The 25,776-nt window shown below is 36.8% G+C and overlaps 1 protein-coding gene across 8 annotated transcripts in view; it reads right to left on the minus strand.

The window, feature by feature from the left end:
* Positions 1–25,776, minus strand: part of DGKB (diacylglycerol kinase beta) — a 748,227-nt gene that overhangs the window by 29,444 nt on the left and 693,007 nt on the right. For all 8 annotated transcript variants that reach the window (XM_037836813.1, XM_037836819.1, XM_037836816.1 and 5 more), the window contains 2 exons: positions 1,247–1,367; positions 251–311 (listed from right to left, as the gene is read on the minus strand). In XM_037836813.1, the coding sequence (XP_037692741.1) occupies positions 251–311; positions 1,247–1,367 (182 nt within the window). The remainder of the gene's footprint in view (positions 1–250; positions 312–1,246; positions 1,368–25,776) is intronic.

A 25,776-nucleotide genomic window follows, 5' to 3' on the forward strand; every position in this document is an offset into this window, starting at 1 on the left:
GGGCGGTTAGGGGTAAGGAATAATTGAATTTTCTTTTTTGTCTTTATTTCTTTTCTGAAGTAATGAAAATGTTCTAAAAATTGGGAAAAAAAATTAGTGTGGTGATGGATGCACAGCTGTATTATGGTATTATGGGCAACTGATCATGCACTTTGGATCTCTGGATAATCATATGGCATGTTAAAAATCTCAATAAAATTAAATTTAAAAAAATGAAAGTGACATAGCGTTTCAGCTACTCTGTACTCACCGTGCATGGGGTCTGCATCCATGGTTCTCCATCGATCTGCATTGGAAGAGACTTGCTAGTCCTGGAGAAAAATATTTCACTGTTAAGTAAAACACTTAAATAAATAATATAATAGATTATATGTAAGAAAGAAGATGACAAGACCAGGGAATGCAAAAATGGTAGCAGCTGGGCTGTAAAGTTCTCTTTCTAAAAGGGACTTCAACTGATGACTATGAATGAATACCCTGAAAGGTATCTTGGTCACAGGTGTATTAAGAACTTCCCTATATATATGGTGAAATAAATGAAAAATCTGGATGCCAAAAGAAAAGTGTCAGAGTCTATGTTTAAAAACACAATAAAAAATTCCTACAGCCAAAAGAGCCTCCTTGTTTCAATGCTTCTACATTGCAAAACTGAAGAAAAGATGTTTAATGTCCCAGATTTTCCAGTATTACACATTCATAGAAATAACTTCCTGTTAATTAAGCCTGTGCTACTATGCCTAGATTCACCCTTGAGTCCAAATAAAACACTTTTTTCTATAGGTGAAATCTTGGAAAAAGTTTTTCTTAGAAAGGTTTAAATTGAAGCCTCATATAAAATCTTACCTTAAAATTATTCATTATTTAATCTTTATGAACTAATATTGCCTTCAGTGCAGGAAAGAATATAGATCAATAGTGCCTTAATAGTGCTTTCATTGCGTAATCTGCCCAGTAGACGCTTCAGTGCTGCAGTCAAGAAAGCTGAATGCGAGCCAGCGTAGTGGGATGAGAATTGGTGCATCAGTGATAGTCAACCAGGGAGAACTGTATTCCAATAAACTTGATAAGAAATTGCTAACCCATAATTTGTGAAACCTGCCAATTTCCATTACTTTCAAATGTGTTAGTATTAATCACTGATCCTTTGAAGCACAATAAGACAAATGTCACTATCAGAGATCTGTGTCCTTGTAATTAGTTTGTAGTTATGCTGTGCCAAATCCCTTTCTCAACTGTACAGAACTACCTGATGACCACAGAGGAGCACTGAGCCAGTCGCCGTCCGGCACTTTTCAGTCCTGTGTATATCTGCCCCATCTCCATGGCGCCTTCTAAACCAACCACTTCCACCAGCTGGTCACTCACATCTAAAAGAAAACAGATGCCTGGTAGGTTAGTGCATATGCGTATGCCCACAATTTAATGCCGTTAGCTATTATTGAGATACAAAACAAAAGCCTCTTCACAAAGAAAGCTTTTCTGTGTTGAAAAGCAAAAGTAATGAAAAGATGTCATTACTTTTGAAACTCTCAGTTTAACTAAACCTTGAGGTTCTAAGAAAACAATTTGCTGTCAGCTTATTCTAAAACAAAATTGGGAGAACAGATTCCGAGCCAAATAATGCCAAAAAAATATACCAGTAGTTTTTAACATCAACAAACTTAATGTTATTCCACATGTATATATGAAACATTTATACATCCCACATCAGACAGTTTGGCAGCAAATATGCATTTCAACACTATAAATAAAGTATGAGGATATGCTGTCAAACATGATTTTGTTAAATTACTGGAACAAGGGAGCTTTGAGATCATCAAGATGAAGCTTCTCTTTTTATAGATAACAAAACTGAACCCTAAATCATTGAGTGACTTGTCCAGAGTCACAGGAAATGTTGTGCAGAAGTTTCTTGAAACTAGTTTCTTGAAATGCTTTGCAGATGTTAAGGAATATGCTACCAAAATACTATTTGGGAGTAGACTAGATAGTTAGCACAGTGCAATTTTTTCTTTTTTTAACAGGAGAGAGAGGAAAATGGTTAATAGTAGAAGTCACTTGTTGAGTGTTTACTAAGTGCCTGTAGCTGGACTAATTGCTTTCTATATATTATCTCATTTGCCTTCCCTCTAAAGCCGTCAAAGACAAATAACATTATCTCTGTGTACTTATACAGAAGCTGAAAATCAGAGAAGTTAACTTATCTATTCATATTCACATACCTAGTAGGTATGTGACAGAGTCAAAATTGAATCCAACCACTTTGATTCATAGCTACTACACTACATTTATAAATCTGCCATCTGAAGAGAAACTTTTAAAAAATTATAGAAACGTTTCTTACACTGGGAAGGCAGTTGTACTGTGTGAGTGAGCTCCAAGGTCTCTTCCAAACTGAAAATTTTCTCTCAGCCGGAGAGCAGAGGGCTTGCACGCAGGTCAGCAGAATCCCAAAGAGCCCAACCGGGAGACACAGTGAGAGCCCATCCGCCTACAGATTTAGCTCTGAGTGTCCTGACACTTGATTTGGAGGACAGAAGTCTAGGTCCACATATACAATCCTTTACTATTTTCATATTTCCATGTATTTGCAAATGTCAATCAATAGTTCAATAATATTTTAGAAGCAGCAAAAAACAGGAGGGGGTGGCATAGAATGGAAGGTTGTGGTAATGTCATGTAATAGCTGGTCACAGCTGAGGTCAGACACATAGAAAAACAAACGAATGTGTTTTGTACGGAATCCATTTTGTACAAAAAGCCTCATTCCCCACTAATGACTCCATTTTAGCATGTAAATGATTCGTTTTCAGTGTAATTCAAGTGTGTGTGCCAAATATCACTGTGAAATCTCAAAGTTAGACCCAGGATCATTGACAAGTTTAATGCAATCCCTTAAAACAGAATGTGACCAAGGCAACAATTTTTGTTTTAATTGAACTGATAAAAATCTATTATTTTCTTAAATTTAAGTATAGCCATAGCATAAGATTACTCCAAGTAAAAACCACCTTCTAACTACAAAATCAAATGTTAACAAGTCATAATAACTCAGAGCATTCGTCTTGCTGTACCAAACCCTATTTAGACTTATGTCTCATGAAACTTATTCTGTGTTTCTAGTTTAAATTTATGTTGCCAAGAACAGATGGACAAGGAATGGAAACATATTCTTTCAGCTGTAGCCGGCACTGAAATGTGCTTGGCTCTATAGCCTGGGTGTTAATATACGCGTTTCTTAGCTATATGTCAACCAGAAAACTGCACTGTGGCAAGCACTAAAATCCCAGATGTGTGCCTGGTGATATTTATAAAACAACAACAATAACAGCAACCACAGGATCAGTGCTTACATTTAGTATTGTGTAGCTTGAACTGCCTGATTCTGAAGTAGGTGAAATTTCATGCTAATTTTTGTAATGAACTGAGGCTGGTTGATGAGAACTATTCTACAAGAAATGAAACACTTCCTCAAAACAGAGTTAATCTGTGAGCCCTAACTTTTCCATGAATCACATAGATTTGTCTACACCCACACCATATTGCTACTGTCTACCACCCTCCTTCTGATTTTCTTCTTTCTTTTGTCTTTGTATTTCTCCCTACAAAAGTGCCCTGAAAATCAATTCTACAATTATCGGGCAGTATAGTATAGCTATATAAAATGCTGAATTCTTTGTTTCTATATGTAGCATCATTTAAAAACATCAAAATCTTCCTCACAGTCTAGCTAAAATTTATTCTAAGTGCAGCTCTCCTGGAATGTCATAATCAACCAGATTAAGTTACTTAATTGGGTTGCTACTAGGCAATTGGTTTCATACTTAAGAGTAGGAGTCAACACACTACGCCCCATTGGCCAAATCTGACCCACTGCCTCTTTTTGTATGGCTTGCAAGTTAAGAATTGTTTTTATAGTTTTAAATGACTAGGAAAAAAAAGAGTCAAACAAAGGGCCCCAATCTGGTCAAGATGGCTGAGTAAAACACTTCAGGCTCTGGTCCCCCACAGAAACATTGAATAACCAGGAAGAACTGGCAAAAACATAATTTTCAAACCTCCAGAAAACAGTTAAAGGGCTGCAGTAAAAGAGCAGGCATCAAATCAAGAAAAAGTCCACTTAAAAATGGCAGGATCTTGTGGCATCCTGATTGGCCCCTTTCTGCTTACCTCCCTCTACCCCCCAACACTGGCTCAGTGCAAAGCCAGTCCGTGCTCTTGATGCAAATCCCTGATCCCAGTTCTGGAGGGAGCAGAGTCACTGTCCTGCACTTACTGGGAGCATGTATGTCTGGCACAATCTGTCTGGTGGTGGCCCAAGGGACTCATAATCCCAGAATTTGCCCTGCATGTAAAGGCAGCTACAGAAACTCTCCCACAAAATGCTGTGGGAGAGCAGTCAGGTCATACTCCCTGGGGCAAGGGATTTCTGGCTGTAGGACATACAGTATTGTGCCAGAGCCATGAGGAAACTGTTTTCTAGGCAATAGGGTACCTTCATATCCATGTAAATGCGGCAATTCCTAGGACAACATGTGCATTCCCAATACAAGACACATTTGCAGAAAGAATCAGATAAGCCCTATGCTTTGTCCTGGAGCTATGCTCTAAACTTATTCTACGGATAAGTCCTGAAGGAGTACTTGCACAGGTCAATTTGCAAAGACTAGAAATATGTTTTCCCTCCTCCCCCTCCTCCTCCTCCTCCTCCTCCTCCTCCTCCTCCTCCTTCTTCTTCTTCTTCTTCTTCTTCTTCTTCTTTCTTCTTCCTCTTCCTCTTCCTCTTCTTCCTCTTCTTCTTCTTCTTTCTCCTTCTCCTTCTCCTTCTCCTCCTTCTTCTTCCTAGCTCCTGGCAATCAAGGAAAACCCTGTATAACACTAACTGTATATAATTTAAGGAACAAACACCTCAGAGTCTAAATTCCAGCAATAAAACATTAAAATGTCAAAATGTCCAGGCTGCAACAAAAAGTTTCACAAGATACAGCATCATTTGAAAACATCAAAATCTTCCTCATAGTCTAGCTAAAATTTATTCTAAGTGCAGTTCTCCTGGAATGTCATATATGAAAACCAGTAAGCAATGGCTCAAGCAATGGAGAAGATTAAAGCATTAAAAACCATCACTGAGAAGGACCAGACCTGGTACACATCAGACAAAGACTTTTAAGAAAATGGTCCTAAATATGCTCAAAGAGCTAAAGGAAATCATCCACAAAGAACTAAAGGAAATCGGGAAAATGACAGATGAACATCAATAGAGAGATGGAAATCATCAAAAAGAACCAAACAGAGTTTAAGGCCACCAAAACAGCAATTAAAAATTCCCTAGGGGGTTCAGCAGAAGATTGGAGATGGCAGAAGAAAGAATCAATGAACTGGAAGATTAGACAATTGAAATCATTCAAACTGAGGAGCAGAAAGAAGAAAGAATGAAAAAAAGTGAATAGAGTCTGAAGAACCTGAGGAACATCATGAAGTGTACTAATATATGCATTGTAGGAGTCTTAGAGGGAAAATAGAGAATATCCAAAGAAATAATGGCTGCAAATTTCCCAAATTTAATGCAAGACATGAACATACACATCTAAGATCTTCAACAAACTCCAAATAGGATAAACCCAAATAGACCCACACCAAAACATAGTATAATCAAACTGTCTAATTCCAAAGGTAAAGAGAGAATTCTGAAAGCCACAAGTGAGAAGCAACATGTAATAAAGAGAGCCTTGATAAGATTAAGTACTGATTTCTCATTGGAAATTATGGAGGCAAGAAAGCAGTGGGATGGCATATTTAACATTCAGAGAGCAAAAAATTGCCAACCAAGAATTCTACATCTGGCAAAACTGTCTTTGAAAAATGAGGGAGAGATTAAGGTATTCCCAGATAAACAAAAGCTGAGGGAGTTCATCACCATGAGACCTTCCGTACAAGAGATGCTAAAGAGAGTCCTGCAGGTTGAAAGTAAAGGTGAATAAACAATAGATTGAAGCTTCATGAAGATATAAAGATCTCTTGTGAGGGTCATGAGACAGGTAAATATAAATGCCAGTACCATTGTACTTTTTGTTTGTAATTTCACTTTTACTTCCTACAGGATCTAAAAGGAAAATGCATAAAATGTAATGATAATTCAGTCATTTTGGACTCATAATGTATAAGCAAATAATTTGTAACAAGAGCTACATAAAGGTGGGAGAACGGAGGGGTACAGAAACATAGTTTGTGTATACTATTGAAGTTAAGTTGTTATCAAAGCAAATGAGTTTTTTATAGATTTAGAATGTTAAATTTAAGCACCATGGTAATTACAAAGAAAACATTGCAGAACATACAAACTCATAGAGATAGGAATTACAGTACAGGCTGCCAGGGTTGGGGTGAAGGGGGAATGGGGAGTTAATGTATATTGGGTATAATAGGGTTTCTGTTTGGGGAGATGGGAAAATTTTAGCAGTGGAAGATTGTGAGTGTACCACAATATTGTGAATGTGAATAATCCCATGGAATGATACGTTTGGGAGTGGTTGAAATGAGAAAATTTACATTTAATTCCTGTATTTAAAACAAAAAGAAAAGAAGGGGCAACTAAGGAGACAATGAAAATTAAATGCAATTCATTATCCTAGATGGGCTTTAGCAAGGGAGGAGAAAAGGCTCAAAGGGCTCATTTTTGGGACAGATGAAAAAATTGGAATATAGACTGTAAGTTTTACGCTGATGTTAAATTTCTTAAACTCAATAACTGCACTGAAGTTGGCTACAGAAGTGAATATCCTGCTACTGGGAAATGTACAGGCAGTATTAGGTGTCCAAGGGGCATGTTGTATACAACCTACACACAGATCTATCAGTATTGATGGAGAGAGAGATAGAACGATATGGCAAATGTGGCACAATGTTAAAATTGGTGGATCTGGGTATCTGGGGGTGGTGGTGGTAGGAGTATGTTGGAGTTTTCTGTATGGGGTTTATATTCTTTTTGTAACTCTCCTATTAGTTTGGAAGTATTCCAAAACAAAAAGTTAAAAAAAAAAAAATCAAACGAAGAAAAATATTTTGTCATATATAAAAATTATATGACCATAAGTCAAATTTTATTAGAATCAAAACACACTCACTCTTTAATGTCCTGTCTATGGCTGCTTTCTTGTTGAAGTAGCAGAGTTGAGCAGTTGTGACAGAGACCACATGGCCTGTAAAACCTAAAATATCTACTGTCTATACCTTTAGAGAAAATTTCTGTTGACTTCTGCTTAAATGAAACAGTAATAATTTCAGGACAGTGGGATTTTCACTTCAGTATTGCCATTGTATCAAATGGTATCACAGTGGCCTGAAAGACGTAATGTCCTGGCACCAATTCTGCAATGGTAAGCAGCCACATGTAGAACAGCTGTTCTCAATCATGGATTCTTAGCCCACTCATGCACCCTGAGGTTTGTTACAATCAGATTGTTATTAATCATAAAATATCAAAGTTTCCAAATAACTATTTCAAAAGAATCTAGGGCACCTTAATGTTTAACATTATTCTCAGCCATTGGCATTCTGGTTGGCTTTCTTGAATGTGAGAAAAAGAAGTGGAGTCATAGATAAGAAGGCAGGGGTTGCAACCAGACCCTGGAGATGCAAGTGGCAGTTAGCTCTAGCTGTGAGAATCATCGATCAGGTGTTACAAAATCCCAACATCCTGACATTGGGATGTGTTTGCATCTATTCTAATGAGGATAATATCTTTGTTAACTTTTATGTTATGAGGTGTATGTTGGAAGGGGGGAGAAAAAAGAATACTTCTGAAAGAGCTCATATGTTTTCCCATATATCTCCGAGGGGAAACAGAGGCATGAGAATCTGTCAGATTAGGTAGTGTTCTGGTTTGCTAGAGCTGCTGTTATGCAAAATACCAGAAATGGGTTTGCTTTTATAAAGGGGATTTATTAGGTTACCAATTTAAAGTTCTAAGACCATAAAAGTGTCCAAACTAAGGCACCAGCAAGAGGATGCCTTCGCTGAAGAAAGGCTGGTGGCGTCTGGTACACCTCTGTCAGCTGGGAAGGCATGAGGCTGGTGCCTGCTGGTCCTTTGCTTAGGGGTTTCATTTTAAAATGTCTTTCTCCAAAATGTCTCTGGGCTTCTGTCTCTCTTAGCTTCTCTCAGCTCTCTGCTTGGTTCTCCTGAGACATTTCTCTCTAAGCATATGGGAGTCCTCTCCTAGTTTCTCCAGGGGAAACTCTGGGCCTCAGATCTTAGCTTAGCATCTCCAAATGTCCTTCTGTCTGCATCGCCCAGCATCTCCAAGCATCTGGGTCTGTGTCAGCTCTTAGCTTCTCCTGGGGGGCGAACTCTGGATTACATACCTTAGCTTCTCTCCAAAATGTCTCTCTTAGCTTCTCTGAGCTCCTTCTCTCTGTGAGTGCTCTTAAAGGACTAATTCAGATCCACCCAGAATGGGTGGGGTCACACCTCCATGGAAATGATCTAATCAGAAGGTCTCATCCACAGTTGGGTGATCATATCTCCAGGGAAACATTCAGTCAAACTTTTCCACCCAACAAGATTGGATTAAAAGAACATGGCTCTTCTGGGGTCCATAACAGTATCAAACATGGCACAAGCAGTTTCATGTTTAAAACAGAAAGTCAATAAAAGATACTTCAGAGGAAAGAAACTTAGGAATTCATCAAAACTGGTCACATTAGAGCAGAGTCTTAACTCAGGTTCTGTGAATATGAATGGGGAAAATTACATCTTTATTTTCACTAACATCTAATTGAAATTAAGCACTTCCTTCAATGTTTAGGCAAGAAACCAGAGTTGTTGCAATACCTGTAACTATCACTGATAAATATCAGAAATATTTCCAAAACTTTTGCAAATATTTAAAAATGCTGTTTATACTCATTGTTACTTTGAAATTGTAATAACTATTGACCATCTGCTAAATTTTTTTTCCTATTTAATGGGAATGATAATATCTGTACTTCATGACTTCTTAGGAATGTTACAAAGTTTAATGAAATTTGTATGAAAGCAAATTGTAAACTATATATGCTATGCAAATGTGAGAATGTGTTGTTTGAAGGCACTATCCCCCAATTTCCCTATATCTTCTTTCATATGTCTTTGGAGCTCTCATCCTATGTCTTGAGTTTTGCAGGTTTCATCTGTTAGATTTTTAAGGTTGAGTTGTTAATAAAGAAGGCCATATATTACTAAATCAAAGTTTTAACAATATTTCAATATAGTTGGTTTCTTTTGTTATCCTATATATTCTCTGTTATGAATTTAAAAACATTATTGTGAGAAGAATCAGCTCTTTTATCAGTTTCACCAGTCTTCCAAAGGGGACAATGGTTCAAGAATGATAAGAAACCCTGCTTTGGAGTTTAAGTTGCCTTTAACTTTGTAACCCTTTTCCTGAGCATTGCTAGTACGGCATTATTTTGTTACACAGGTAAGCAGGGTCTGAATGTAAATCAGAAAGTCAGAGGCACACCATAGATTGGAGAACACAGGAACTGCACAACTAATAAGTGGGTAATGTTTATTCATAGCTTAGTCTCTTCATTTTTGACAGTCATGCCCTGATAATATGTCTCATTATGTAATTGCTTTAGACTGCCATATGTGAGGAAACAGAAGCGGATGCATTACAAAAGCAGACTGAGTGTGGGTTGTAGCGTTTCAAAGGATATAGTTTGTACCGAGGGAGCAGGGCAGGGTGGACCCCTCTGTGCCTGGTGTCCAGCGACACACTGCCCCCTGTGGAAGCCATGTGCTGGGAGCACTCATTGACCCAGCAGAGGCATTTTGTAATCTCCATAATTTGCTAATTGTATCACATCTATTAAATCCTTATTTTGCCACAGTGAGATGATGCTACCTATTGCACTCAACCTGAGCATATGTAGATTGTGTGCCTTCCAGTAATGCTTCATTTATCTAGCAACTATTTGTAAAATGTCTGAAGATGAAGAACAAACATTTTAAAAGCCAAGGTATATACGAAATACATCTATCAGCATGAATACATTTTATTTCGAGGATTCTCCCTCAATGTGTCCAACCATGTCCCATCATCTTAACTTAGATGTATTTCTCACAAGCATAAATGGCCGAGTCCTTGACCGCCATAAATTAGAAGATGCAAATTAGAAAAAGGGGTGAGTGGAGAGGATAGTGGCAATAATTTATTGATAGGAACTTGGTGCTCTACAGTTTATGTATGTAAGCATAAAATCAGCTTTTTTGCACCTTTAGAGAGCACACTGTACAATTGTAGATATATTAACAAGGGAGAAAGGAAATGGGAAGGGCTAATATATATTTCATGCTTACTATGAGCAGGCACTTTACTGGTGGATTTCAGTTATTTTTCCATATAAGATTCCTTCTAATCCTTTGAGGCTGATATTATTCTCCTCATTTAATTGATGAGGAAACTAGGTAACCTGTCCAAATCATAACATAAAGTAGAAAACCTGGTTTTTCAACTAGATATACTTGACTTCAAATCTCATGTTACTGTACACACTGGTTCTTTCTAAACCAATTAAATGTTATCAGCAATGGAAGAGAAAAAAAAAATTCTGCAAAGAAATAGATAAAATACCTTGACTGGTACCATTAATAATTCTACTGCTCAATAGTTTCAGATGTCATCACCAAATTAAAACACAGTACAAAAATTCCCATTCATAATGATTACGCCAGGTCACGTGTGAATTATACTTTGAAGAATCTATATAAGAAGGCTAAAAATTGCAAAACACTTTTTGGGAAGATTGCCATCCCAAATGGTTAAAATGTAAAAACTAAAAAAAATTAGAGTCTGTTACATAAATGAATAAATTGGGAGTTATTTGGAAAATCTAGCAGAGTGACATATTACATTCTCTGTTGAAATCTAATAAAAGAGGGGTTAAGGTATATAAACAGAATTACACACTCATACACACACATATATGTTTATATTTATATGTTCATGGTGGAATCACATGCCTGACTTTAAAAATGACTTTTGAAGAAAGAATGAATTTGATCATCTCTTCTAAAGCCATCTGGTTTTTGAAAACCATGAGGCAGAGCTGACTATAACTTTATGTGTTTTGATTCTAAAATCCCGAACTTCCCTAAATGGATCCAAAAATAGCAGAGAACAGAAATCACAGACAATATGGCATATTGTCAACAACTTCCCTATCAAGACAAAAGTGGTTCAGGGTCTGCAAATCACTTTGTTATGGGGTACTTGAAAGGTGATCTTCGCCGTGGGACACGTAACCCAAAAAATCATAGTCATTTCATTCACATGGCCCAGAGAGAACAAGTTTAAAGATTTCCCACAGCTAACCATTTGCAATTGGCAAAGTGTATTACCAGTAAATAAAGGCAGAGAGTTTATGAGTACAAGCTAGCAGTGAATATGAACACTGCTGCTTCTGGGTCCTTGAGTAGGTTTTTTTTTTTTCTTGTTAAGCTTTGTGAAGGGATTGAAGGCTCTCACTTGTTTTCTGTGTGAATGAGCCGTTAGTGTGTGTGGGAATGTTTTCACAGTGCCATGCCTCCTCTGCCCTCTTGCATAAACCGAGCTACTTCACGTGTCTCCTCATATTAGCACCGTCACTAAACAAAGCAAGTGCTCATGAACGAAGGCTGATGTCAGCAAATTCTGAATAGCTTCTAGAAGGGCATCCTGCACCCTCACACTCATGCCTGCTAAGGGGATGAAGTCACCAGGGAGATCACCAACCCTTTTTCTCCTAAGAATAAAGCAGTTCCAGCAATTAAAAAAAAAAATCTAATTTAGTAGGGGCAGTGCCAGTATTATTTTACATAAGACTATGTACGTAGTCTTTACCATCTCTTTCCAGAAGCACTGTTAAAATATTCACGTTTTGGAAATATGTTATAGATTCTAATGAGATAGTTTAACTTTAGTTTCAGTGACATATGAAAAACAATTGTGAAAAACAATGAAATGTCCAAAATGGCCATGCATTGGAAACTTCCTTATAAACATAATGCTGACAATTAAAAGAAGGACAAAACATGAAGCTGTTTATCTGTTACATTCTAGCAAATACGTACTCCTAGGGAAAGACTGACTATCATATTTGAGGTTATCGTACTTTCTCAGACCATTTGCATAAAAACACTGCTGGGTCAGAGGTAAATCTTTCTTTCCTGGCAGTCTTTGGAGAGAAGAGGCTACACGTCTAAATAGAATTGAATCTCAGCAAAACCTTCATTTGGACTTTTTAGGTACTGGTAAAATTTAGGATTATAGCCTGAAATCGAATGTCTTGCCAGAGAACCCTTGAAAACCTGTTGAGTTCAAGGCTCTGCACATGAGGAATGTCATAGTTTCTGCTTAGAACAATATGTGTGTTTAAGGGGTTCTGCAGTTATGCAGGACTGGTAACCCCCCTCATGAACAAGCACTAACAATACGCTTAATATCATCATTGCCTCACAATGTAAAGATGAACAGTTCTTGACTCAACAATGTCTCTAGGAAAGAATTATTAGGGTCATGGAATACTTCACTTATTTTTGGTTTTTCGTTTTTTTTTTTTAAAGCTTTTAACAGATTGTGGACAGATGGACCATTGTATCTAATAGGCTATCTGTTAACAGGTTGACACAGCTTAGTATACACCTCAATTCTTCTACTTTGTATATTTTCTTCTTTTTGTTCCCTTTTGTATGTAGTAAGATAATTTTATTTCCTGACCTTATTGCTACAGAAATAGAATTATATTACTGTCTTGGATTACCAAATTGAATTAATGTTGACATAAGTAGTTTTATTTGGATGAGATTTTTAAATTAATCCCATTTGTAAATACTTATAAGAAATACAATCTTCTTTGTCATGTCATTTATGTAGTTAGCAGAGAATTCATTCCACACATGAAATCACTTATGAAGGAGAACTTACAAATCGCTACTGTAAAAGAGGTTTTCAATATCTATTCACCTCATGATGCTTATTAATCATGTACTGACAAATTTCCAAAGAACTTGAATTAAAAAAAAAGAATAAGCCCTTGTACATAGACATGTTGAGGGATTCACATAAATACAAAAAGTCTCTGTGAAAAACTTTTCCTTTATGTTCTAAAAAGCATGTCATTTTCTCTTTACAAAAACACTCCACTGATATTAATCTAAATTTTAGAAAATACAGAAACATCCATGACTAAGAGTAATGTGAAAAGTAAAAACAGAACATTCAAAGTACCCTGATCTTTAATAACACTTGAGTATAATAAGAGATGTTCAAACACAAACCTTCTGGTTTCCAACACTGTGAAACTAAGACTTTAGCTCCCTTTCAAAGAGTTGGTTTAGGCTGGGGGAAGCCAAAACCTCTCTTATAGAACAGATTTTGCTTACTATAATTCTCTCTTCCTCTACCTCTTCTTATAAAACATACATCCTTTTAATACTTTCAAATACTATTGCATTGATACTCTGGGTGTAAAGAAAAAATATGGTATTTTACCATATTCTTTTAAAAGTTATTTGTTTAAAAGGGCTTCACTGTATTGGTCTTGTAGCCCTTCATACAGCAGAACAAAAGCAGTTCTATGAAAGAAGGCTAAACTTGGACAAACCGTAAAAAAAAAAAAAAAAAAAAAGCAAAGTTCCTCTCTGTTTTTATCAAATTTGATTGCTGCAGCTGTTCCCAGTTTCTGTATTTTAAAAATAGCCTTATTCAGTGCCTTGTTGGCTAAAGGCCAGAGTGCCATTAGAACATGCTGTACGGGAAAACCTCTATTCAGTTACAGATACAGAAATATATTTAAGATCAGTGGGGGTCATCTGCAGCAAACACTTGTAAAGGAAAATAGAATTTTAATGCGCCTGGACTGATCTCCACTTTAAGCAGATAGTTTAAAGCCCCATACAAAATCTTGCCATTAATTTTGTTTCTCAGGTAAAAATGCAGAATGAGTATCAACTTCAGTGGAAACATATTATTAGAGAGGTCTGTTTCTCAAATGGCAGTTGAATAACTGAGACACACATGTCAAAGAATACCTGCCAGTGGTTTTTGTTTGACAAGCTCACAGGCATCCATCTAATCAAAAGGTAGAATTATTGAGCAAATGTTACAAATGGAATCACAACTTCTCTCTGTTATAGGCCGCCTAACTAAGGTCACCGGATGTGAAATACAGTAATACACACTGGATGTGAAATATACCAATCTACCCAAGGAAAATGAGTCTAGTGACTTATTTTGGACTGATAAATTGATATCTTTGAGCTCAAAGTTAGTGGGGATAGGGTCAAAGCACTAAATTATTCAGTTGAGTCTCAGAGCTGAAACCTACATCTACTCAGTTCTTTCCTTTTTCCATTCAAATTCAACAAAGGATTGAAACTAGCATTTGGTACTGAACAGATTTATAAAGGAATGTTAATTGGAGTTGCAAGTAAAAAGAATCTGTTCTGCACAATCATCAATAAAAAGAAGGAACATTTGAAACCTGAGAATGAGAGTAGTGAGAAAGAGTTAGAATGTAAGGGTTTAGGGAGAATGTCTGGGTAAGATGAGAAACTGAAAGCATAAAGAGTAGAGGAAAATTTCAAACTTGTACTAAGGAAATGTACACCAGCTGTCAAGAAGTGAAGTTCTGAGATTTTACGTTTCTTGCGAGCTAACCTGTTAGCCCCTCACCTTTTTTGGAGGGGGTCAAAAGAAATGAGACTCTGGTGTCAGAGACAACGGTCTTTATTGTTCACAATAGCAGTAGCTGGAGTATCAGCATTTATTTCAGTTCCCTGAACCTCACTTTCCATAGGATGAGACAATGAGGGCTACGAGATATACTTGCCTACTCCATGGGATGCATTATAGGAGAGGAACCCTACTTAGAGATCCCTTATAATGGGCAATAAGCCTGCTTGACTGCTAAAAAAATTTTTCTTATATTTTGTTCTTTTGTATTGTCTCAGGGAGAGACACTATCTCTATCTTCCAAGACTATTCACTATACCTACAGCCTTGAAAAGATATTTGAAATAAATGCAGTCAGTTCCTTTGCTAATGCAGAAACATGAAAGACCTGTGTGGAATTGTTTCCCAACTCAACCTTCTCTTCTCGCACTTCCCTCCTCTGTATCTTCCTGAGTAAGAGAGCATTTAAAGTTTTTTCTAGCTAAGAAGAATAATAATGTAATATATTTCTATATCTCAAAAAATCTGAAATATGTTTGGCTCAATTCTCCTTCCTAGTGCTGTAGAGCATAGCTATCCATAATCCAATGTTATGCATGGTAGAAATGCCTTACTTGTCTCTGAAAAAATTGGGAATAGATAATGTATTCACCTATCTTAATATATACATAGAGGACCTATTTTCAATACATATACTAAAGACCAGCTGCCAAATTAGTTAAAAATTGAATCGATTATTGATACTTTCCAGAGCATATGTGAAGTGTCATCATTATGGTAGTGAAGTAGAGGAGATAATCAAAATATTTCACAACCAGCAAGAGCCCAGGACAATCACAGTGGATTCTAGCTATTGTAGGGGAACAGGGTCCCTGAGTCCTCCAGGGTGCCAAGCACTGACCCTTTAGTTGCTGCATCTAGAGAAATCTGGGAAGCCATTGGGTGGGATGGGGGAGGGGTGGGTATCATACTTGGAAGCTCAGGGCCAATTGTTTGGAAATATTTTAATAATTTAGTATTTAGTGCCACTACACTGAAGAGGAGGCCAAAGAAGAAGGTGCTGAACTGAAACATGGCTCAGATGTTCTGATTTCTAATCCTGAATTTCTCTTTAGGAAAGTAATTTAATATCTCTGGGACCCAGTTCTGGTAACTCTAAAACAGAAACAGCACTCACCTTACCCTCTGTGATTAAATCCCTTGTCTCACAGTAATTTTCTTTGCTCTTTCTCTTCCCCTCTCTCCCAGACTATGCATAAATGACGCTATTATAAATTCTGATTGCTACACTTTAGCTACCCTCGTAATAGACTACACTTTTGATAGGCTAACATTTCCATGAAAGTCATTTGAAAAATATTGGAGATAAACCAATGGAGGGTGGTCTGGCTTGGGTGAATGACATGTGACTAGAGATATTGAAGTTGGGGGAGGGGTAAGTCAGAATGACTAGAACAAAAGAATCCAGAACAACAGCACAAATTAAAAAAACTAGAATATAAGAAAGTATTTGAGTCAGATAGTTATGAAGTGCAATTAGGCTGGACATCTAGGGAGAAGGCCAGAATCTGAGCATTCCCACCATGGTATCAAAGGAAAATAGAGCAAGTAGGTCAATGCTCTGCAGGCTGCTTGCGACAAGATGGGTCTCACTGTGAAGGCGGGGGGCAGAATTTAGAACCAAACTGGTCCTGTTCCACAAAGAACTGGAAAGAAGAGATGATGCCCAAGTGTTCTTGGTATAAGACATATTAGAACCAAAAAATTAATTCAGATTCAAGTGTTATGTAATATGAGGCTGCACTGTAACTAAATGGTGGCAGTCCATTGTAATGAAGCTGTTTATTGAGGTATTAAATTAACACAATTATTTTACTATGTTATTGCTTTATGATTTCTAAAATAAAAGTAGTAGTGAAAAAAAGTGTATAAATGGTTAGCTCTCTGGATAGCAATATGACAAAACAAGACATTTGCTATTTACCACATTCTCATTATAATCTCAGAACTTAAAAAAACAAAAGTGTCAACAAAAAAATTATAGAAAAATATTAAACTCATATGTATCAGTTACTAGGCTAGGTGCTGAGTATATAGGGGTGAGCAAGATATAAACAGGGACCCTTGTTGCAATGAATGGAAAGGGGTAACTCAGATCTGGGCATAAACCTGGCCCATAAACCAATTTGCCACTGTAGGGGAGGAGGAGCCTTTTTGATTACTAAATCACTTGATTTGAGCACTTGTATTCAGCCACACTTGAACCTAGTCATGGCTTTTTCAGATACATAAGCAAATATATCAACTTTCCATCTTTTAAAACCATTTTAAATAATTTAAACATTAAAAAAGGTCTAGTTTTGTTTAGTCACATGAGTTGGGTTTCTCACTTGCAAATGAGTGACTCCTGAGTCACGTGACTTCCAGTTCTTAATATTGCCAGATTCGTTGTCATTAAAATGCTTTGATGGTGTCGTTCTCTTTCACTCCCACCTTCAACTGATTCATATTCCTACAACAGGAAGAGCCCTGGCATTCAGCTATCCATAATCTTAACTTTATTTCAATACTCTATGCAAATTCTCAGATCTTATCCAAACTACTGTTTTCTGTACCGTAAATAGGTTTGGTTGCCACTGCTCCACTCCTGAGTAATTTAGAAAGCTTTTATATCCTTTTCTTTTAAAAATCTGTTGGTCCTTCAAGGCTCAGTTTAATAACAGCTCTTCTTTAATGCTTCCTCATATGTCTCCAGACCTTTACTAAATGTTACAAAAACACAGTATCTTTATGATGCTTTGGGCACCATCTTTCACTGTGGGGCAGCAATTAGGGAATCAAAGATTCACAGTTTGTTCCTCAAAGTGGCAAGGCCTTGCAGTTAAAAATTGACACACATAACTTTGGTCATCTCAATGCCTAATGGACTAAATGACACCTCTCTATTGTTGAGTATAAAGATTAGAAATATTTTACTCCAGCTCTGACTTTCCCCCATATCGTCCATAAAAGTAATCCCAATTTTGACATAGCTATTATGAATTTGCAATTGTCTCATATTGTGCCTTCTTAATTAGGAATTCTGGCAAGAATTTTTGTGTTCCTGGCTTAAATTTGATTTCCATCTTTAATTTGTTATGGTAAATATATCATTGCTTCATAATACTACATAACATTCATTTGTTCATTTATCCATTTAATTCATCCAACAAAGTTAATATTGGGCACCAATAGATGTTCAGTAGATCAATATATGCTAGGCACTCTGGAAGGTGACAGATGGCTGTGAATAAAGATACAGTTCCTAACCTCAAGAGATTGGTCTCTTTGAGAGAAGTGACATGCAAAGAAAAAATAGACTATAATTAATGTTACAATAGACGTGTTCAAAGCATACATTGCCAAAAGTGGAGAGTGTTTAACTCTATGGTTCAGGGAGGGGAAAGTTGGGATAGGAGGAGTTTAAGGAAAGCCTTTTTTTTTAATATGCAGTTTTATTGAGATATATTCACATATCATACAATCATCCATGGTGTACAATCAACCTTTCACAGTACCATCATATAGTTGTGCATTCATCACCCCTATCTATTTTTGAACAATTAAGGAAAGCCTTTTTGGAACTGATGATATTAAAAGTAAGTTTGCAGTTTCTGGTGTTGGGGTGGGTGAAGTATTACAGGATGAGAAAAGTGTATACGGAAATACAATGAAGTTTGAAATCACATAGTCTGTTCAGAGAATTATAAAAACAATCCATTTTCTTGGATTATACATTGCAAAGAAAAGAGACGTAAGAAATGAGGTAGTCAGGATGGATTGCATTGTGTGCAAATAAAACTGTTTAAAAAATAAACAGAAGTATACAAGTGGAGAAGATGTGGAGAGAGAGATGTACCTACTCGTTGGTGGGAAAGTAGAATAGTGCAGGCCCTCTGGAGGACAGTGTGGTGGTTCCACAGGAGCCTAAGTATTGGGTTGCCAGATGGTCCTGCAACCCCGTTATTTGGTAAATGCTTGGAAGAATTGAAAGCAGGGACATGAATAGACATTTACACGCTGGTGTATATGGCAGCAATATTCATGATTTGCAATGAATGGAGGCCTAGGGGTACATCAAACGGTGAACGAAAGGGCGAACTGTGGTGTATACATACAACAGAATATTGAACGGCTGCAAGAAGGAATGAAGTAGTGAGGCATGCAACTAGGTGAATGAGCCTTAAGGACATTATGTTGAGTGAAATAAACCAGAAACGAAAAGTCAAATATTGTAAGACTTCACTAATATAAAATTACTATAATGAGCAAACATGCTGAGAATTGAATTCAAAAGCGTAGGTAGCAGTGGATAGAAAGTGGACAGAGACTGGGTAAATGATGATGCAAGAGTGCAGAGTGTTCAGTGAGGCTTACTGTAAAGGTTTGTAGATTGGGAGCTTGAAATATTTATTTGGTACAGAATTTACGTTCTCTGCAGCATGCTTCCTAACATAACCTGTATGGTTGGTCTATGTAAACAACATGGTTGCATGGAACCTGGAATGGGGAATGAGATCTTGTTATTCTGTGCAGGTTAATCCGATACCCCAATGCAGCCTAGAGTACTATTAAACTTCCTTGCTTGGGGAATTCCTGATACTCCCACAAGCATTAGAGGATCCCAATTTAATAAGTCAAGCCCCCAATCTTGGGGCTTGCCCTTATGAAACTTATTCCTTGCAAAAGAGAAGCTAAGCCTACTAGTAATTATGCCTAAAAGTCATTCCCAGAGAACCACTTTTGTTGCTCAGATTTGGCTTCTTTCTCTCAGCCAGCTCTGCAAATAAACTCACTAACCTCCCCTCTATGTAGGACATGACTTTCAGGGATGTAAGTCTCTCTGGCAATGAGGGACAGGACTCCCAGGGATGAGCCTGGCCCTGGCATCGTGGGATTAAGAATGCCTTCTTGGCCAAAAGGGGGAAAAGACATGAAAAAAAATAAAGCTTCAGTGACTGAGAGATCTCAAATAGAGTCAAGAGGTCAACCTGGAGGTTATTCTTATGCAATATATTCCTTTTTAGTTTCTAGTATATGAGAATAGCTAGAAGGAATTATCTGAATCTGTTGAACAGTAATCCAGAAGACTTAGTTCTTGAGGATAATTGTATAACTATATAGCTTTTACTGTGTGACCATGTCTTAGTGAAAACCTGGTGATGACACTCCCTTTAACCAGTGTATGGGCAGATAAGTAATAAAATAATGACAAATATGTATAAATAATGGGGGGGGGTGGCGATAAGAGTATGGGATGGTTTGGGTGTATTTTTTTTCTTTCTTTTTCATTTTTTAAGTATCTTTTCTTTATTTTGGAGTCATGAAAATGTTGAAAATTAATTGTGGTGATGAATGCACAAGTATACAATGATACTATGAGCCACTGATTGTATAATTTGGATGGATTATATGATGTGTGAGTATATCTCAATAAAATTGCATTACAAAAAAAGAAATGAGGTAGTGAGGAGTTAGTCATGTAGGGTCTTATAAACTTTGCCTAGTAGCTTGGATTTTCCTTGTCATTGTTTGGGGCTAGTTAAGCTTTCTAAGCTAAGTAGATAAATGATTAGATTCCATTTCAGAAAGATAATTTAGGAAGTCATATGCATGATAGATTGTAAAGAAATGAGGCAAGAAGCAGGGTGATCAAATAGAGAATCCCTGAAATAATCCAGGTGAGAGATGATGACAAGAACCTAAAGTAAGGCTATCATCATGTGCATGAAAGGGAAAGTTGTTCGGGAGATAGAATTAACACCACCATGAACTGATGGGTGGAGATTGTTAGAAGCCAAAGGATGCTGCCCTGATTCAGTCTTGTGAGACAAGGTGATGATAATGCACTGACCAAAATTGCGGAAGCTGGGAGGAAAATAAGTGGGGAAGTGTAACACATGTTAAGTTTGGTTTAGGTTATGCAGATATTGTGGGCTTTGTGGGACATTCACATGGAGTGCTCTGAAACTCTAAAAGAGGATTATTAGGAGAAAATATATCTGTAGATATGAAAACTATTTCCAAATTACCTTAAAATCTTTAAAGGGGAGAATCATGTATTGTGTTATTTTGGAGTTCACTGTTTTGCTTTGTTCTGTTTTTGGATTCCCAAATGCACAACCTGGCACAGAATGACAATCAATAAGCATATGATGAATTAATAATAATGTACTGTATTAAGTACATTTGCAGTTTTCCTGATAGTCTTCTATCTCCAAAAGAAGGAAAGACACCTTTAAATTTGTTTTACAATGAGTACTAGCTGAAAAAAAAAAGTGTTTCACGATTTCAGAGAAAATTTCTTAATTTCTTGAAGGGAAAAATGTATTCCTTTCAATTAAAGGTAAATATTGACAGTTTATCAATTATATAGTAATTATTTCTTACATTTATATAGTTCTGTTCAGTTTCCAATCTTTTTACATGATTTAGTATCTACCTAGTACTTAAGTTCTATGCATATTTGCACAAACCACTGTGAGGTTTTTGTTTGTTTTTTTTACTTACCACCCAAAGTATTCCTTACAGATACAATTTTACTGATGGGAAAAGAAGGCAGAGAAGATAAATGATTTGCCAACAGTTACACAACTAGTGTGTAGGTTTCTTCCTATGATATCACAGTTCCTTCCTGCACCTCAAGGACACTGATGACAAGATTCTTTGGATTATCTGTCATTAATAATATCAAGGTACTTTGCAGAGACAAAAGCTATTGTTAACGCTCCATTCTATTTGTTGGAAACTCCTTTGTTAGTACTAATTCTTCTTCCCGCATCATGATTCAAGAATACTGATAATCTCATTGTTTTCCTGACTAAAGATGGAAATTAATTTGGTACATTCTTTGGTATCTTAAATAGCATAAATATATTAGTAGTAAGTGTGTAACAATATAGTAAAATGTTATGTAACTGCCTACTAAATGCTTTGTGCTTTCAAATATTTCCAAAAATGATCAGCATTTGATAGCATTTTTAAAACTTAAACATTCCTTCTTTGAGTAAGAAATAGCCATGTACTTCTCTGTCATTAAGAGGCCAATTATATCATTGCATTGTTAGTTGCTAGAAGTACAACATGAATTTTGAACTCTATTAAGTGATGATTTATTTTTTTCCAGATAAGTCACCATGCAAGAGGCACTTACTTATTACACATGTTTTTCAGCATATGTTGCAAGTTTATTTTAATGCTGAAGAGGCACATTATGATCAAAGCAGAATTCTGCCCAATTTAAACTGTTCCAAGCTATTTTCATACATTCACTCATGTAATACTGTAAGATTTACATTAAAATGAACGCTCATCTACAATTAAGTGATTCAGTCAACATTAAAAAAAAAGGTGCAAGTGTGTGCAACGTGAAAAAAAAATCAACAGATGTGCGAATAATCTCTGCTTGGGGGCCAGTATCAAAAAGAACAGTGGCAAAAATAAAGTTCCAACTTTTATTCTTTCCACACTGTAAGGTTTTTCTGTACCCAAGTTAAAGGACACACACAGAAAAACTATCACAGAATTTTCCATTCTGATATTAATTGGATTATCTACTAATAAATGTGGGTGAGAGGCAAACAATAAACTACAAATCAACAATAGTTCTTAGGAATAGACACACATTTTGGCTTCTCCTCATTCTTTTACTCCTTTGTTTTGATGATGAATACATTCCAAAGGCAGAAAAGGGTCATGAAAATTCAGGGAAGGTGCATGTGCATAAACCGGGATATTTAGCATGGAAGCATTGAAATAGAAGGTAGCCGGGTAGGAAATACAGTAACAAAAAGAAGAGCTTCTGGTCCTAGAGCTCAGTAAACCTGCAGGTCAGTGCATAGAATTGTGCAGGTTTTAAACTGCATAACTCTAGGGGTCAACATTCACATCCTAGTCTAAGTGAATGGTGCCTCCTTGATTTTGCAGAGCACATCCTGCACAATCAAATACACTATAGCCCTGGAAAATATCATGTGGCTGTAGGAAGATGTTCACTCTGATGGGATAATTGGCATTCTCATAAAGCTTCTTTTCTGTTTCCATGAGGTGTATTTGTTATGACCATTGGAAGTACATTCAGTCTTCATCTGTTTCAGTAGGTGTGGAGCAAAGAAGAACGTGATACTGATTGACAATCTGAAATAGTTAGGGAATCTGAAACTTCTAGTCAAGCATCACCCATAAAAGGTTTGTAAGTGTCATCTCTCATCCCCCAGGGAATTGCAGGGTATTTATCGCTTCATCATTTTAACTGAGCTTTCCAGTGCTATCTGTTTGAGACAATATAAAACTGGAATGCCGCTTACTGACAAGCACGTTCTTAAGGAGTGGGAAATATGAGTTGATGTAATTGCACTTAAAAAATTATTGTCCATTAATGTTTTCTCAACATAATTAACATTTATGGAGGCTCATTGATTTATATTAAATCACATACTTTCAAATGAGGACAATTTTTCTTATTCACAAATTTCAACATGCTCTGTTATAGTAGATGAAATTTTAGCACATGGAAACTTATGTACCAAGGCCTTATATTTGCAGCCATGTTCAACTCTGACATGACCCAAAGCTTCAACTGTTCTAATTAATTGCAGCTCCTCTATGCAGTTCTACAAGTAGCCATGGTGAGCTGAACCTTCCAAGTATGTCTATATCTGTGTCTAAATAGATAATCTGGAGTGAGAAAATGATTAGATTGAGGTCTCTGGTTAAGTTACTGACCCCACTTCTATCCATTAGATGAGACTGCCTTTCCATACATGTTTTAAATTGGGACATATAAAACTACTGAGAAAGTACAGCATTTATGATTTGGTGAGGAGTTAATATGAGCTAAATTGACTCATAAAAATCATTGGCTTTTTGCCCATGAGAATTAAAAGGTTCAAGTTCTCAGTCAGCTGGCTAAAAAGAAGCTTAAAATGTTTCTGGAACGTTATGAAATAGCTAAGACCCATGTTGTAATAATAGGGCAGCAATTATTTTCTACACAAAAGGGGTGTTAAACTCAGGGCCATGGGTATGGGAGGGGGAGATATGATAATGTGCATTAATTCTAGGATAAAAATATGTGTTACCATGAATTGCTTCTGTTCTTAATTTCTAGTAGTAACTTTTTATTTAATTCTCAGAAATTAGGCAATTTTTTATTTGGAAACACTTTGAGCACACAATAAGCTTTCAGTGTATGTGCGCGTGTGCATGCATGTTTGCGTGCATCCATCCGCAACCTTAGGTGTTCAAGGAATCCATTTTTTTATATCTTATAATCAGTTTAATTCTGATTCCATGTTTTCATCACTTCATGCTATCAGTAAATTCCATCGCAGATATTTTAGAGACCAATTTTCTCTCTAAAAATTGAATAATATCCAAGGAAATTTGGAAACAGCTTCTCATTCCTAGTGTATCATACTGCCACTGTGATTTGTGTTATACAAGCTTGCAATTGGGTGCCCTGCCTGTGTGAGAGAGAGGGGGCTTGCTGAGACTGGTCCTGGGGTGCTGCCTCCCTGGATGCACCCACAGCTCTTCCATCTGAAGTCTGGCTGCTTCCTGAGGACTCCTCCAGAGAGTCAGCTGTGGTTCTACAGTTCTTGAACCCATCCACAGTAGACCTCTTTCCTTATCCCACAAAGCCTCTCTTTTCTTGGGTCACCTCGTATTATCTCTGCAGGGAGCAGAAGTCACAAATTGGTGACCAGGAGGCTGAATCTTGTCTACAGGATTTTTTTTTTTTTACTTACTTTATTTATCAAATAATAATAATAAAAAAATTTCCAAACAAAATAAAACAAAGCAATGGGAAAAACAAATATCCTGAAATAGCTTCATTCCTTCCAATATACTCGTACCATACCAAAAGAAAATTAACGAAAAATAATCATACCTGAGCATTCCTGTATCATTAAGATCACCTTCAATATCTTGTTCTTATTAGATTATCATTTCCCCTTCCCTAACTGCTATCTCTCTCTAGGTCCCTATATTCTACAATATAAGACACTTATTTTACATTTTTCACAGAGTTCACATTAGTGGTAACATACAATATCTCTCCTTTTGTGTCTGGCTTATTTTGCTCAGCATTATGTCTTCAAGGTTTATCCATGTTGTCATATGTTTCATGACCTCGTTCCTTCTTACTGCTGCACAGTATTCCTTCATGTGTATATACCACATTTTGTTGTGTATACAGGATTTTTTTGATCCATATCATACCGTCTCCTAAATTTTAAAAAAAAATGTTGCTAACGTTTTTAAAAATAAGGAGATTCCACACAAACCTCTGATTTTGAGCATCTTTGGAAAGGCTGGAGGATCTGGCAGCACTAGACAATGCCCTCCATGCAACCTGCCTCCCCTTTGGACAGGGCAGCCCTTTTTCAGTTCACCAAGTCCTTGTGCAGGATGCTTCACTTTTGGCCCCACCATGCATTTGTGATGTTGTCTTCTGAGCTTAGACTCCTTCTGGTTTCTACCTTGAACTCTGCAAAAAGTCACAAGACCTGCATGTGGGAAAGCACCTGGCTACATCTGTAAATCTGAGAATGGAAGAATTCAGGAAGGCAAATGAATTTGTCTCTCATTAAATCATATATATATATATATATATATGATTCATATATATGTGGAAAACTCTAGGCTTTGAATAAGATCATTTCTGATATACGAATCCAACCTGTTGATAATTCAATAATGCACATATGCAAAAGAAAATGTGTATGCTAACTACAACCTGCTGTAGAGAAGAGAGTTGGCCTTACTGAGATGAATTCCACAGATCTGGTGTGCATCGTCACAGAGCGTACAGTCTATTGAAGAAGGCAGGCAGTATGTGGACTCCACACAGGCAAATAGGTCGTTAAAACTCCCATTGTAAAAAGTGAGAGGGGTTAAGACAGGGCTAAGTTCAAAGTGCTAAGGCATTTGTGGGAAGGGAAATAAACTTTCCCTGAGGAAGTCATGTGTAAGCAACCACCTGAAGAATATGAGACTAAGTCAGATGTACAGGCAGACGGTGATTTCAGGCAGAG

This window comes from Choloepus didactylus, chromosome 5, assembly GCF_015220235.1.
Source record: "Choloepus didactylus isolate mChoDid1 chromosome 5, mChoDid1.pri, whole genome shotgun sequence".
NCBI lineage: Eukaryota > Metazoa > Chordata > Mammalia > Pilosa > Megalonychidae > Choloepus > Choloepus didactylus.